Consider the following 14,970-nt stretch of genomic DNA (forward strand, 5'->3'; position numbering starts at 1 on the left):
AAAAGCCTGAAATGGTGAAAGGCAGGCAAGAGTAGATGATATTCGACCAGAAATGCTCAAGTATGGAGGTATAAAAGTCTTAGATAAAAAGTCTTACATGGTGGTATAAAAGGCATCACTGCATAGTTCAGAAGGCTTGGAGAGAGGGACGAATTCCAGATGATTGGAGTAGAGCTCTCATCGTACCCATATATAGAAAGGGAAATAAAACTGAATGTGAGAATTGCAGAGGTATTTAATTACTGAGTGTTCCTGGTAAGATAAATGCAAGTGTTCTTGAGAAACGGTTGAGTAGGATTGTGGAAGAGGAGCTTAGTGAAGAGCAAGCTGGATTTAGGCCAAATAGAGGCAGCCAGGATCAGGTTTTCGCTTTACAACATATAGTTGTGAAATCATGGGAATATAACAAAGTTTTGTAGACCTGGAAAAGGCATATGTCAAGGTGTCAAGAGAGAAGCTATTCAAAACGCTACAGTTATATGGTGTTAATGGGCGAATTATATTTATTTGAGTTGTAAGTTAGCAGTTAGAAATTGAAGGAAGTATAGGAAGGTGGTTTAATGTTAAATCTGGTGATTTAACTCTCTCTCTCTCTTATTAACCCCCTCTCTTATTCATTATCTACATGGATCACATTATGAAGGAAAGTGGTATTAAACCTGATATCAAAATTGGAAGTATTAATCTCGGCTCTTTGCTTTATGCCAATGATGTTATACTTCTAAATAAATTTGCTACGAGTCTACAAGATTCCCTGACTAAATGGAATAACTGCTGTATTAGATATGGTATGGTCAGCATTAAAAAGACAAAGACAATGAAAATAGGCAGAAACATTGAAAATATGAACTGCATTGCGAAATGAGAACCTATAGAACAAGTAAAACATTTCAGCTACTAAGGCACTATTTCTAGCGAAGATGGTAAATTAAATATGGAAATAGACAACAGAATCAACAAACCTGTATGGTAGGAAGTCAACTGAATAAATTTATATGGAATAAAAGAAAAATTAGCCGAAAGACTAAATTTGCTGTATACAAGACAGTGTTCAAGCCAATTTTTACTTATGGATCTAAGAGCTGGGTTAGAAGTAAAACATTTGATCAAAGACTAGAGACTGCAGATATGAGAGTCCTGAGAAAGATTAGTGGCATGAACAGATGGCATGAATGGCAATATCATATTAAAAACAAGGATATTAGGAAAGAACTTTATATTGTCAGCATCCAGGAATACATTAGCAGAGCTTATCTCAGGTGGTATGGTCACTTAGGCAAAATGGGAGAGGAAAGATTAGCAAAACAGGTGTTTTCTGTGAGGTTGGCAGGAAAAAGACCCAGAGTACAACGAAGATATAGTTGGATCGATACTGTAAAAAGTGCCTTAGAAGACAGAAATATAAGACCTGATAATGTTGGAGTCTTGACAAGTAACAGACTGATTTTGGAGGAAAATTGTAGATAGGAAGTTACTAATGGTGTAAATTTTTCATGTAGTACTATCATATCCTGTACACCCCCTTGAGGGTATATATCTAGAATTTGATGATGATGAAAAATTTTTTCACAAAACATAGAAAATTGGAACTGGATTAAAAAGCATTGTAAATTACAAAACAAACGTGTTATCTAAGCTTAATGACTTGTGTGTGGTGTGCGTGCTGCAATCCTACATAAATTCTGCTTTGAATTGTAAGTTTGGTTATTATCATGAAAAGATCTAACAGTTTAGATTACAACCCCCCCCCCTACGTTCTTATTTAGAGAACAAAAACCGAAACTTTTCATGCAATTTTGCTAGAGATTTCTAATAACTAATTTTTCTTATTATTATTAACATATGACTTCCATGGAGTCAGAAACCAATCGTGGGAGGTACACTATCACATACAAATTTCATCCAGCCATGACTGCTTCTATGTGTCGACATTCACAATACATTCAGGCAGCTCACTACACTTGCCAAACATTCTCCATGTAAAGAATCTACTCGTACCCTCTGTACACAGCCTCCATGGATCGCCTCCCGTTCTGCTTGCCCATTTTATGAAATTTCTCTTTCATGTCAACCTGATAACAAACCCCCAACTAACTTATTATCTCAATTGCATCCCCCTGCTTCTCCTGTTTATAAGGCTTTGCAATTTATATTCTCTTAATCTATTCTCGCATTCCGAAGACCTCTGACCACCTTTGTGAATCTTCCCTGGACCTCTTGCACAGCAATCCAAATGAGGCCTGATCAAGGCCCCATACAATGCTATCATAATTTCTTTATTTCTGCACATCATGGTCCTCCACATCATTGTCATTATCTGATGTGACATCTTCACAACTTGTGCAATGTGGCATTTGAATTCCAGGTCCCCATTGCTTATGAAATTTCAAAACCTTACACTTTGCAACATTGAACTGACAGTTACACTTACCTGCCCATTCATGCAATCCATTGAAGTTCTCCTGTGAGGCCATAACATCTGCTTGACTCTGCATTACTCTCTCCCCAGTTTTGCATAATCTGCAAACATCGGCGATCAACAAGTTCAAAGGCACTTTCCACCCCAAACACGCATACATGCTCAACCAGACCTAACGTTTGTACAGAGGGAGCAAGGTCACCAGCTTTGAAGAGAACTTCAAGAAAAACATCAAAATGGGGACACCAGTTGGATCATCGCCTATAAGCAAGTCAAACTGGTACAAAAATCAAGTGACCACTAGTAGCCACCATGGAAACTATGTGCAATACCCTTGCAGTCAAATATATGCCTCACAGAACCTTGTATATCCACTTCACCAACATCCATGTCCTAAACTCCAACCTCAGTGGTGTCCACTCCCTCCTTCAGTGTACCAAACCCCACCTACTCTTTCTGGCAGAAACTCAAATCTCACCTCTCTCCAGTATTTATATCAACCTTCCAAACTACTTGCTCTTTAACATCTTTCGTCCCAAGGGTGGTGTATGTGCATAGATCTTCTCTGACATATCTTGCCAGAGAACACCCAACTTTGATCTTCTTTGGTTGAAAATATCCCTTTCCCACTCAGTCAAATTCATTTGCTGTCTCTATCGCTCCCCTAACTCAACCAACCACTCCGAGCTCTTTAATTTCCTCTCCTTAAAAATTGGTTTTCTCCAATTCCACTTTCCCAACAGCGAAATTATCCTCCCAGGAGATTTTAATGTCCACAACACCAGCTGGCATTCCTCCTCCAGTTATACAGATCTTGCAGGCAGAGATGCTGAAACATTTGCCATCACTATCGACCTTACACAACTTGTTCAGATGCCAACCAGAATACCAGATAACCCGAACCACTCCCCAAACACCCTAGATCTCAACCTTACCAATGGCCCTTCAAATACACAGTGAAAGTAGTGAGAGCTCCTGGGTAATTCTGACCACAATCTAGTGCTCATCTCCTCTTCCATGCAACAATGCTTACACAGACACTCCCATACAAGAGTAGTTTGGCATTATAACAGTACCAAGTGGGACAGCCTCCACAACTTCTATGCCACATTCCCATGGTTGGACTATTGCCTCCGGCCTTCCAACCCAAACATATGCACCGAACTTAATACCAAAGTAATCTTCACCAGCATGGAAACATACATTCCATACACCACTCTGAACTGCCATTCCCTAAATAAACCTTGGTTCTACAAAAGATCTGTACAACCAAGGCTGTACAGATGAAACACCAGACATATCATAACTTGATATGTCTGCTGAAATCAAGAACCCCATCCTCCTTTAGAGCTTACACTGAAGCCCAGAAAATGCTTCCAAAACAGAGTTTGAAAGAGCAAAAAGCAGGAAACTAGCAGAGTTTCTTGTATGAAACTGGCAGCCGAGCCTTTTGGTCTCTCGCCAAAGCAATTGGCTGTAACTTCTGCCCAACACTATTCACATCCTTATACCCAGATGGCTTTATTGCATCATCACCCACAGAAAAAGCCAGTCTTCTGGCTTCACACTTTGCTTCCAATGCATGCATAACTGATGATGATAAATGTCCTCCAACATACAATGTCCCCTATATCCTTTTGCCAGGATGAGATCAGAAAAATACTGTCCAAATTAGACACAAAAAAAGTCTTCTGGCCCTGATGGCATTCTCCCAATTGTCCTGAAAGTTTGTGCACTAGAACTGACTCCTATTCTATGTCGCTTATATATACTTTCTTACTCCACTGGAATCTGTCCCACAAAATGGAAATTAGCCTATATTCAACCCATTCCCAACAAGGGTAACATGTCACTGCCGTCCAACTACTGCCCTATCTCACTTACCTGAGTCCTGTTTAAAGTAATGGAAAAAATCATCAGTTCCCAACTCCTACACTACCTTGAAGACACACACCTAATAAATGACTGCCAGCATGGATTCCGTCACTGCAGATCAACAGATCTACTCACATATGTCACCCATCTCTGGACAAATGCCATGGAGAAGTTTGGTTAATCTCAAGTGGTTGCACTTGATATCTCCAAAGCCTTTGACTGGGTCTGAAACAAAGGCTTACTAAGCAAACTACCATCATTTGGTCTGTCCCAGGACTTCTGTAGTTGATTGCCAGCTTTCTGTCTGGATGCATACTGCGTGTGATGGTAGATGGTTCCCTATCCTCTCACCATTCAACTAATGCTTGGGTTCCACAGGGTTCTGTCCTCTCACCAACCCTCTTCCTGTTATATATCAATGATCTACTTTGGTTGACCTCCAACCCAATACACAGTTTTTCAGATGACAACACATTATACTCTTTGCTTTCATTTGATAAACCCTACCCTACACAACTCTCCTCAACCTACAGAGCATCAACCACCACCATCTTTAATTCCGATCTCCAAACCATCCTCCATTGAGGTTCAGATAACCTCATCAATTTCAATGCTAATAAAAACCCAAACCGTTTTTTCCCTGTATTCTTTTTGATGATACCCAAATTTCCAGACAGTTTGAGATTTCTCTTCTTGGAATTATCCTTACATCAAACCTCTCCTGGCATCCTCAGCTTCAAAAAAACTAGGATTTCTCTTTCACTCAAGACGTTACTTCACCCCTGAACAGCTGTTAACATTATACAAATCACAAATCCACCCAGCTATTGAATACTGCTCCCACATATGAGGTGGGGCCCCCTAAAAGCTCCCTCAAAATGCTTGACTCAATACGGAGGAGAGCAATTAGACATTAATGACCCATCTCTTACCAACTCACCCCCCCCCCCCTTGCGCACAGACGCTTGGTTTCTGCAATATGTATATTCTACAAATATATCCACGGGAAATGCTCGTCGGAAATAACATCAATAATTCTTCCACTCAGTACTCAGCTTGTTGGAACACGTGCAGCTGCTGCTGCTCAACATCCATTCACAGTACACCTAGAAACAAACAGAACAAGTTTCTTTTCCTCCTCCTTCCTCCCTGCAACTGCTGCACTGTGGAACAGTCCCCCCCCCCCTGTGTATCCCAAGGAATACAATTTACAGTCATTTAAATCAAATGTAAACAAGTTCCTCCTTTCCCAACCCACTACCCATACATGGTACTAATGTACTATAAGTTGATCAACCAACCTCTTGTGTAGAGGCAAAATATAAATAAAAAAACAACTGCATATCCCCAGATAAACCCATTCCAGTATCATTAATGTACAAAACTGACCCTTGCAGCACACCACTAGTAAACTTTCCCTTTCAGGATACTACACCCCTATAATGCAATTTACTGATACCTACCTAACAGCCAGTCACTGATCCAACTCAGAACTCTGTTATCCAATTCCATCTGTATAAATTTATGTAACCGCTTGTCGATTCTCGTAGACAGGCTTATACGTTGGTTATGCATTATTAAAACACTTAAGGAATAGAACAACGTAGTTAAGGATATAAATTAAATTAAACTTTAATAAATATTTTTCGATATTTCGGCAACATTGCGTTGCCATCTTCTAAAAGAACTTACAAAAAAGTTACGTGCACGTAGGCACTACAACACAGAAACTGGGAATGAAGAGATGAAGCTATTGTTCTCCTAACAGTCCTGATGGTGCCCTCTAGCGGGCTAAGTAGGTATTCTTGGCCTTTGGGCTGAAGGTCTGCTGATGTAGGCCTCCCAAATTTGGGGCAGTCGCATACAACCAAATTTGTTGAGGTTTGGAGAATTTCTTAGGGCTGAGGTTGATTCCATAAAGAGTCTTTCAAATTTGTATTTGCTACGGTGTATCACTGTAGCTTTCTTCCACCGTATTCTGTGGCGTGTATCCAGAGCATGGTCCGCAAGCCCAGAATGACTGTATTTGTGAAAACGGATGTAGTCCTTGTGTTCAGAAATTCTGATATTTGCTGTCCTGCCTGTTTGGCCAAAGTAAGACAGTTTACAACTGCAAGGGACCTGGTAAACACCAGGTAGGTCTAGGGGAAGTGGTTGGTCTTTAGTGGAGCAGATAAGGGATGCCAATTTTCTGTAAAGTTTGTAACAGGAGGTCAGGTCATGTTTTTTTAAGATTTTGGTAATCTTTTCCGAGGTATCTCGGATGTAGAGAATGGTGATGGATTTAGAGTAATCCTTGTTGTGTGTGTGTGTGGGGGGGATCTGTGGTTTGTAGGTTCTAATATTTTTTTGGGGGGTAGCCATTGGCTGAGAAAGTGAGGATGTGATTTAGTTCAGTGTTTAGGGCCAAGTCGTTTGAACAGATTAGTTTAGCCCTGTTGTATAGTGTTTTCACTACTCCATATTGTTGTGAGGGGTGGGGGGGTGGGATTGTTGGTGAATGTATCTGCCTGTATGGGTGGGTTTTCTGTAAACTGAGAAAACCAAGGATCCATTAGGCTGGTGGGTGACTAGTGTGTCTAGGAAAGGGAGGCTGTTGTTTTCCTCTTTTTCCAGAGTGAATTTGATTCTGGGGTGATGGTTGTTTAAGTGTGTTAAGAAGGAGAGAAGTGTTTCAGAGCCATGTGGCCAAATAGCGAACACATCATCAACGTAGCGAAGCCATATGGTTGGTTTTTGTGGGGCAGAGGCTAAGGCTTTTTCTTCAAAGGTCTCCATAAAGAAATTGGCCAAGGGTGGGGAGAGTGGTGAACCCATGGCTGTCCCTTCTATTTGTTTGTAGAATTTTTCCTACCAAACGAAATAGCCTGAGTTCATTGTGAACTGAAATAAGGCTGAGATATCGGGAGAAAATTTAGCTTGGATTAGCTCTAAAGTTTCCTTGAGTGGGACATTTGTAAATAAAGAGGACACATCAAAGCTGACCATTATGTCAGTATGTTGGAGTGTAAGGTTTTCTATGCTGGCTTTGAAATGGGCTGAGTTTTTTATGTGTGATGGTGTATTGCCAGTATAGTGTGTGAGCTCTTTGGCCAAATGTTTAGCTAATTTGTATGTGGGGGAATCAATGCCATCCACTATGGGACATAATGGCACATTTTCTTCGTGTATTTTTGGGAGTCCGTAAATACGGGGGGGGGTATAGAGTTAAACGGCTTTAATCTGTTGGTAACTTCTACAGGCCAAGAAGTGACTCTCTTAAAGAGCCTGTGAAGTTTTCCAATTTGAGAGTTGGTGGGATTGTAATTGATAGGGAGGTAAGTGGCCCGATCTAATAGAAGAACATTCAGCTTACCTGTGTAGTCCTTTTGGTTAAGTACTACAGTTGCATTTCCCTTATCTGCTTTGGTGATAACTAATTCTTTATTATTCTTCATTTCCTGTAGAGCTTTATATTCCTTGTTTGATATGTTGGTTTTTGGTGGTCTTGCTTTGGAAAGGACAAAGGCTACATCCAGTCTTACATTGTTGGCGACTTGATGTGGAAGGTGGCAGATTCCGCGCTCGATCTGGATCATAATATCCTCACTAGGTATTTTATTGGGAGCAATGGCGAAGTTGTGTCCACGTGACAGCACGTTGAGTGCTTCAGGCTTCAGGGTGACTGAAGAAAGGTTGATTACCGTGTTGGTAGCAGGTTTTGGAAAGACGGTAGAGTTCTTTTTTAAGTGAAAGAGAAGGAGTAGTGAAAACACTATACAACCGGGCTAAACTAATCTGTTCAAACGACTTGGCCCTAAACACTGAACTAAATCACATGCTCAACACTTTCTCAGCCAATGGCTACCCCCCCAAAAAAATCCAAAAAATATTAGAACCAACAAACCACAGATCCCCCCCCCCACAACAAGGATTACTCTAAATCCATCACCATTCTCTACATCCGAGGCACCTCGGAAAAGATTACCAAAATCTTAAAAAAACATGACCTGACCTCCTGTTACAAACCTTACAGAAAATTGGCATCCCTTATCTGCTCCACTAAAGACCAACCACTTCCCCTAGACCTACCTGGTGTTTACCAGGTCCCTTGCAGTTGTAAACTGTCTTACTTTAGCCAAACAGGCAGTACAGCGAATATCAGAATTTCGGAACACAAGGACTACATCCGTTTTCACAAATACAGTCATTCTGGGCTTGCGGACCATGCTCTGGATACACGCCACAGAATACGGTGGAAGAAAGCTACAGTGATACACCGTAGCAAATACAAATTTGAAAGACTCTTTATGGAATCAGCCTCAGCCCTAAGAAATTCTCCAAACCTCAACAAATTTGGTTGTATGCGACTGCCCCAAATTTGGGAGGCCTACATCAGCAGACCTTCAGCCCAACGGCCAAGAACACCTACTTAGCCCGCTAGAGGGCACCATCAGGACTGTTAGGAGAACAATAGCTTCATCTCTTCATTCCCAGTTTCTGTGTTGTAGTGCCTACGTGCACGTAACTTTTTTGTAAGTTCCTTTAGAAGATGGCAACGTGACGTTGCCGAAATATCGGAAAATATTTATTAAAGTTTAATTTAATTTATATCCTTAACTACTTTGTTCTATTCCTTAAGTGTTTTAATAATTAACCGCTTGTCATGTGGCAGTCTATCAAAAGCTTTACAAAGTCTAAGTATACCACTGTATATGCATCTTCCTTGTCCAAGACATTTGTCCCCTTGTTATAATACACAAGTAAGTTAATAAAATATGATCTCCCTTTAACAAACCCATGCTGATAACCACATAGATACTGCTGTTATCAACCAATTTCTGCATCCTACTTCTCACCAATCTATAGTACCTTCACCACAATTCCAGATACTGATTGGCCTACAATTTGTAGCCCACAACCTAATCATCAACTTTATGCAATGGAACAATTTTGTCTTCTTTCCACTCTCTTGGAACCTGTGCTGTTGTAAGAATCTTATTAAACTGGCATGCCTGTTTTAATATGATTCGGAATAGTAATATTATTAAGTTCCTCATGATTCCACCCGTATAAATTGATCACTGAATATCTCAAGAATGTCTTCTGCAACAGTTACTATTCTACCATTTTCATCACCTTACCATAATTATTCTTTGTTCTACTTCCTACATATCTAAAAAAAACAAAAAAAACTAGAGTTTTTCTTCACTTGATTTGTCAATTTCTACTCGTACTGCACTTTTGTTGTCCTTATTTGAGTTAGTAAGGACATCTCTCTTGGCTTGTTTTTTATAACTTTCATGTAACTTATTACCATTATGCATCTTGTACTGCCTCCAAAGTGCCTTCTTCCAGATTTCATTTAAGTCCCTCATTCATCCATTTTACATTTACCTTATTCAGCCTTTTGCCCTTTGGAATACATTCACACATTAATGCTGTTATGTATTACTTTGTCAGTTCCCAAGCAATGTTTATTTCCTTACTGCTCAACTCCTCATTCTATACTATAGCTCCAAGCTTTCTCATAAGCTTGTTTCCCACCATGTCTGGAAACATGGGGAAAACAATTTTTTTAAACAGCATGTTAAATTTTCAAGTAATATACTCATTGTGTTTTTCTTCAACCTCTAGACACCTTTGCAGGTGAAATACCATGTTTCTCTGTATTTGCCATGTGTATATGTGTGTGTGTGGAAGGGGGGGGGGGTTATATTCATTGGACTGTTTTCATTCCATTAAATGTGAAGATGAGAATGAACATTGTTCTCTAATTTTGTATCATCAGCGAACAGCTGAATAGTTATAGTAGTTGCCCAAGTATAGAGCCCTCCAGGCCTCATGTCACACTGCTCTTCACCCACTTTCTCCTGGATTCCATATTACTCTTTAATGTTTATCAGCCATCCTCCTGTCCATATTACCAGCCTAATATCCATCCCCATATGCTCCATTTTATGTAACAGAGCTCCATGCAGTATCATCTTATAACTGTTTCATTTATTCATTCAAGTGTATTATAAAAATTCTGGTATTAAGTTTGTATATTAATTTACTCATTAATAATTGAATTTATCAGTGTAAATGATTTTTTTTTTTTTTTTTTTTTTTTGAAAAAATAATTCAAGTTACTATTTCCTATACTTTTATCATTCATATTGCATCTTTAAGAAACAGTATACAGGTAAAGACTCATGTGCAGTATGTAATTCTTACTGAAGTGAAGAAACAAAGCAAGGCCTAAAGTTCTAAATTAGGCCATGCATATTGGGTGCTCTTGTGCTGGTAGTTTGAGGATGATTGTTCCCAGATTTAAGGCATTATATGCATCCAAATTTATTGAGGTTAGGATTGTTTTATAGAGTAGAGCAGATTGAAAGAACAGTCTTCCATACTTTTAGTTGCTTTTGTAAAGCAAAGAGGCCTCCTTCCAACAGATTGTGCCATTGCAGACAATCCTTGGATGGTTATCCAAGGATTGTCTGCAAATTCTATACGGTTATAATGAGTGTTGTCAAATATTCAAAGATTCTGATATTGATTATTCTGCTTGTTTGGCCATAGTAGCACAGATTATGGCTTCCAAGCAAATCTGGGAGCACAGATAAGGGATGCTAATTTTTTTTGTGTAGTCTGAAGATAGTCACTAGAATGTTTTTTCCAAAAGACTTTGGTTAAAAAGCGAAATAGATGTGCTATATGATAATTTCCTCACTCCTGATCATAACTACATATACAATACCTTTTTATCCAATGTCGACAGTCCCCAGATCAAAAAATATTGTTCCTCCCCCCTCCCCCCAAAAAAAGACTACAGTATATCCAACACTATCCCATATATCCATGCCATTTCTGAGAAATAAGCACAAAAAAAAAAACTGAATAGTTTGATTACGACTTTTGAACCACACAAAAAATTGGAATCCTTCATCTACCCTTCCAAACACTATGTATATTCTCTAAAGTTACATGGTGTCTATCAAGAGTTTCCTGAAGATGTAATCTTCCCTACTGTGGTCCAACAGGCAGCATTGGCAACAGCAGAATCTCTGAATACAAAGACTACATTCAGCACCTTAAATTAAAGTTGCCAAGAAATTATATTCTTGGTTTATCCTTTATTCAAGTGTAAGCAAAGTTTGCATGTGAAGTATCTTCACGACTAATCTACTTGTATATAGAGGCTAATGACTTCAGATTAGAATCTGTATGTTAAGTGCTGGGAATGCCATGTTGTAGGTTTATGGAATATTTACAGCACTGGGAAAGGATTAAAAACTAATTTTAATACTTCCAATATTTCGTCTCAGTCACTCACTGAGACATCTTCAGGGATTCCAAATAACTCTTGTAACACATGCTCAAATACAACACAATACTAAGTGAAACGTGGGTGATTCTAAGTCCTATCTAGGTCGTGTGCCCTCTATGTGCTTTTTTAGGTGGCCTAGGATGTAACGTGGGACCTCTGACAATTATTGTTTCCCAAATTTTGGAAAGTTTTAATCATCCATATTCATTTAAATTTAGTTGATTTCTGAGTGCCGCTGCAGATTCTAAAAACAGTCTTTCCATTTTAAATTTATTATGGTGAAGCATGGTGGCTTTCTTCCAGGAGAGCCTGTGAGTTGTATCCAATACATGGCCTGCTAGGCCAGATTGACCATAGTTGTGATTGCAGATGTATGATTTGTGTTCTTCTAAATGGATGATTGCTGATCTGCCTATCTGTCCGAAGTAAGCCAACTTGCAGGAACAGGGTACTTTATATACTCCAGGCACTGAGAAAGTAGGGAGCTGATCTTTGGTAGAACAGATAAGAGTAGCAAGTTTCCAGTGGGGCTTAAAAGCTGTGTAGAGGTTATACTTTTTTAAAGACCTGGATATTTTTTCTGATGTACCACGGCAGATGTAGGGAATGATGATGGCATTTCTGACATCCTTCTGAAGCGAAGCGATGGTCGAGGAATGGGGAGGAACTGATTATTTTTTTTAATTCTGTAATCACTGTAGCCATTGGAAAGGAAGTGTTGTGTATATGGTCGAGTTCGGTTGAAAGAGAGGTTCCACTGGAACCTCTCTTTCAACCGAATCTCGTCAAAGATATAGGCTCTATTGGTTAGTTTTAATAATGCCATATTGTTGAGAGTGGTAGTGGTGGGAGTGGTTGTGAATGTATCTGCCTGTGTGAATGGGTTTTCTATGTAGAGTGAAAGAAAGAAAGGTTACCATTTGGAAAGCATGTTACTAAGGTGTCTAGAACGGGTAAACATCTGTTATTTTCCTTTTCCATCATAAACTGGATTCTTGGATGTTGACTATTGAGATAACTGAGGAAGGAGTATAATGCATCTGGACCATGAGGTCAAATAGAGAACATATCGTCTACATATTTAGCCAGATAGAAGTTTGAGAGGGACTATGGCTGCTTGCTTTTCAAAATTTTCCATATAAAAATTGACAAGTGGGAATGAATGGGGGGGGGGGGGATAACCACCACCTCTATCTATTTGTAAATTTTGTTCTTCCAAGAAAAACAACCAGAATTGATGGCAAAGGAAAAGTGATATAAGATATCAGAAGGAAAAACGTCTTTTAAGAGTGTTAAGGTCATTTAATGGAATATTGGTGATCAATGAGGTGATGTCAAAACTTTCCAATATATATGTATTATTTAAAGTTAGATTTTCAATCACGGTTTAAAAATGGGTCAAGTTTTTATATATTGATGTGGTAACACTGTCTAACATTGGCAAAATGGGGGGAATAACAATTAAACTATTTTAGTTATTATATCTAAGTAGTCATCCCTTCCTAGAAATGCCATTATGAAATTAAGTTATATTATAAAAGATTACTAAAGCATGATCTGCCCTTCACTTAACTATATGCTCCTCCCCATATAGAATAATAATTTCAAATGATTCTAATAATGCAAGTTCATCATTCTGGCATTTATCCCCGGCTGTGAAGCTAACAGCTGATTCCTGTACTTATGCATTATTTTGCTTTTAAATCTATCATTTAAAGCTTAATCCCTCTCTTTTTCTCTTTGATTAACTTGCTTCACCATTTAAATCAGACTTGTGTTAATTCAGTTAAGGGTTATTAAAAGAATTCATGTTTTTGTCTTAGTACTTTGAAATAGAAATATGTTTAATATCAAGCATATTGTAAATATATAATACTAATAGAATATCAACTTTTTTTTTTGTAGTCATGGATGATATAGCATGTCCTCGCTGTAAGACTACAAAATATCGAAATCCATCTCTTCGTCTGTTTGTGAATGTATGTGGACATGGTCTTTGTGACAACTGTGTGGAACTTCTGTTCGTTAAAGGTTCTGGATCATGTCCTCAGTGTAATATTCCTTTACGAAGAAGCAACTTCAGATTGCAGATGTTTGAAGATGCAATGGTAGAAAGAGACGTTTATATTCGCCGTCGCATTCTTAAAGATTTCAATAAAAAGGAGGAAGATTTTGCAACATTACGTGAATATAATGATTACTTAGAAGAAATAGAAGATATAATTTATAATTTAGTTAATGATATTAATGTTGAATCCACTAAGCGAAAGATTGAGCAGTACAAAAAGGAAAATAAGAATCAGATTATTAAGAATAAAGGAAAATTAAGCAAAGAAGAGGAAGAATTAGAAATGCTGCTTAGGACAGAAATGGAAGAGTCAGAATATAGGCAGCAGCAAATTTTGGAGGAAGAGGAAGAAGTGCAGAAGTCTAAAGTTAAAAAGAAGGAAGAACTAATAGATGAACTTATGTTTTCAGACCTCCCTGCTAGAGAGATTGTTGCCTCTCATGCTTCTGCCATTCATCATCAAAAGACACATAAACCAATTCCCCGTAAAAAGAAAGTTTTGACATTTTCTACAGGTGTTAATGTGCAGCATCAGGAAGCATTTTTGCCTGTACCAAAACAAAATGAAGAAAATAAATATGTTTATGTTGAACCAGTTCTTGATATCTGCGGACCTAATGTTCCTGACTTTAAAGATTTGGAGGGTGGTTATTTGCAACATGTACGTGCTGCTGGAGAAACGGAAAGGGCAGCAGGCTTTTTACCAAATTATGCATGTTATCGTGCATTACAGGAAGCTTTCAGTGGACTGTATTTTTGTTCAGAACAGTCATAATTTAATTAAGAAATTTGAATCTGTATATAAGCTGCATTGTGTACTGTAAAATACAATTTGTAATTTATGTAATTGTTGAACTGTGCACAATTAAAAAGGCTTTTGTTAAATTCTTTATTCAGAATTCGTTCATTTATTATTTTTTTAACTTTCCAGATCAGATGTTACCAAATTAAAAGGCAGTCATATCCAGTTTTAAAATGGCTTGTTCTTTATTCATATATCATTAAAATTTTATTGGATTTGTGATCAACGAACTTGAGTGATTTTTCATGGCACCCTTGGGGAAGTTTAATGATGGTGACATCAGGTTATGTAAAATTTCCAACATTGGACCTTTGTATGGTGGTAGTAGATTAGCAAATTTTTGGGCATAAAAAATATGAATGATAAAACATCTCTCATCTGATTGCAAAATGTCTTTTTTCCACTGCCCATATTTAAATTAGCATTTCTCTCTTAGATGTGCAACCTATATTACTGTACACCATAAGGTTTATAAACCTTTTTCATGATATGGTATCTTGGTAAAGTTATAT

The 14,970-nt window shown here is 38.3% G+C and overlaps 1 protein-coding gene across 3 annotated transcripts in view; it reads left to right on the forward strand.

Moving 5' to 3' along the window:
* Positions 1 to 14,548, forward strand: part of Mat1 (CDK-activating kinase assembly factor) — a 37,789-nt gene extending 23,241 nt beyond the window's left edge. For all 3 annotated transcript variants that reach the window (XM_090406384.1, XM_090406385.1, XM_090406386.1), the window contains exon 3: positions 13,494 to 14,548. In XM_090406384.1, coding sequence (XP_090262510.1) covers positions 13,496 to 14,431 — 936 coding nt within the window. In that variant the 5' untranslated portion in view covers positions 13,494 to 13,495 and the 3' untranslated portion in view covers positions 14,432 to 14,548. The remainder of the gene's footprint in view (positions 1 to 13,493) is intronic.
* The last annotated feature ends 422 nt before the right edge of the window (positions 14,549 to 14,970 follow it).

This window comes from Typopeltis vanoorti, chromosome 16 (genome assembly GCF_054136105.1).
Source record: "Typopeltis vanoorti isolate ZY-2024b chromosome 16, IOZ_Tvanoo_1.0, whole genome shotgun sequence".
Taxonomy (NCBI): domain Eukaryota; kingdom Metazoa; phylum Arthropoda; class Arachnida; order Uropygi; family Thelyphonidae; genus Typopeltis; species Typopeltis vanoorti.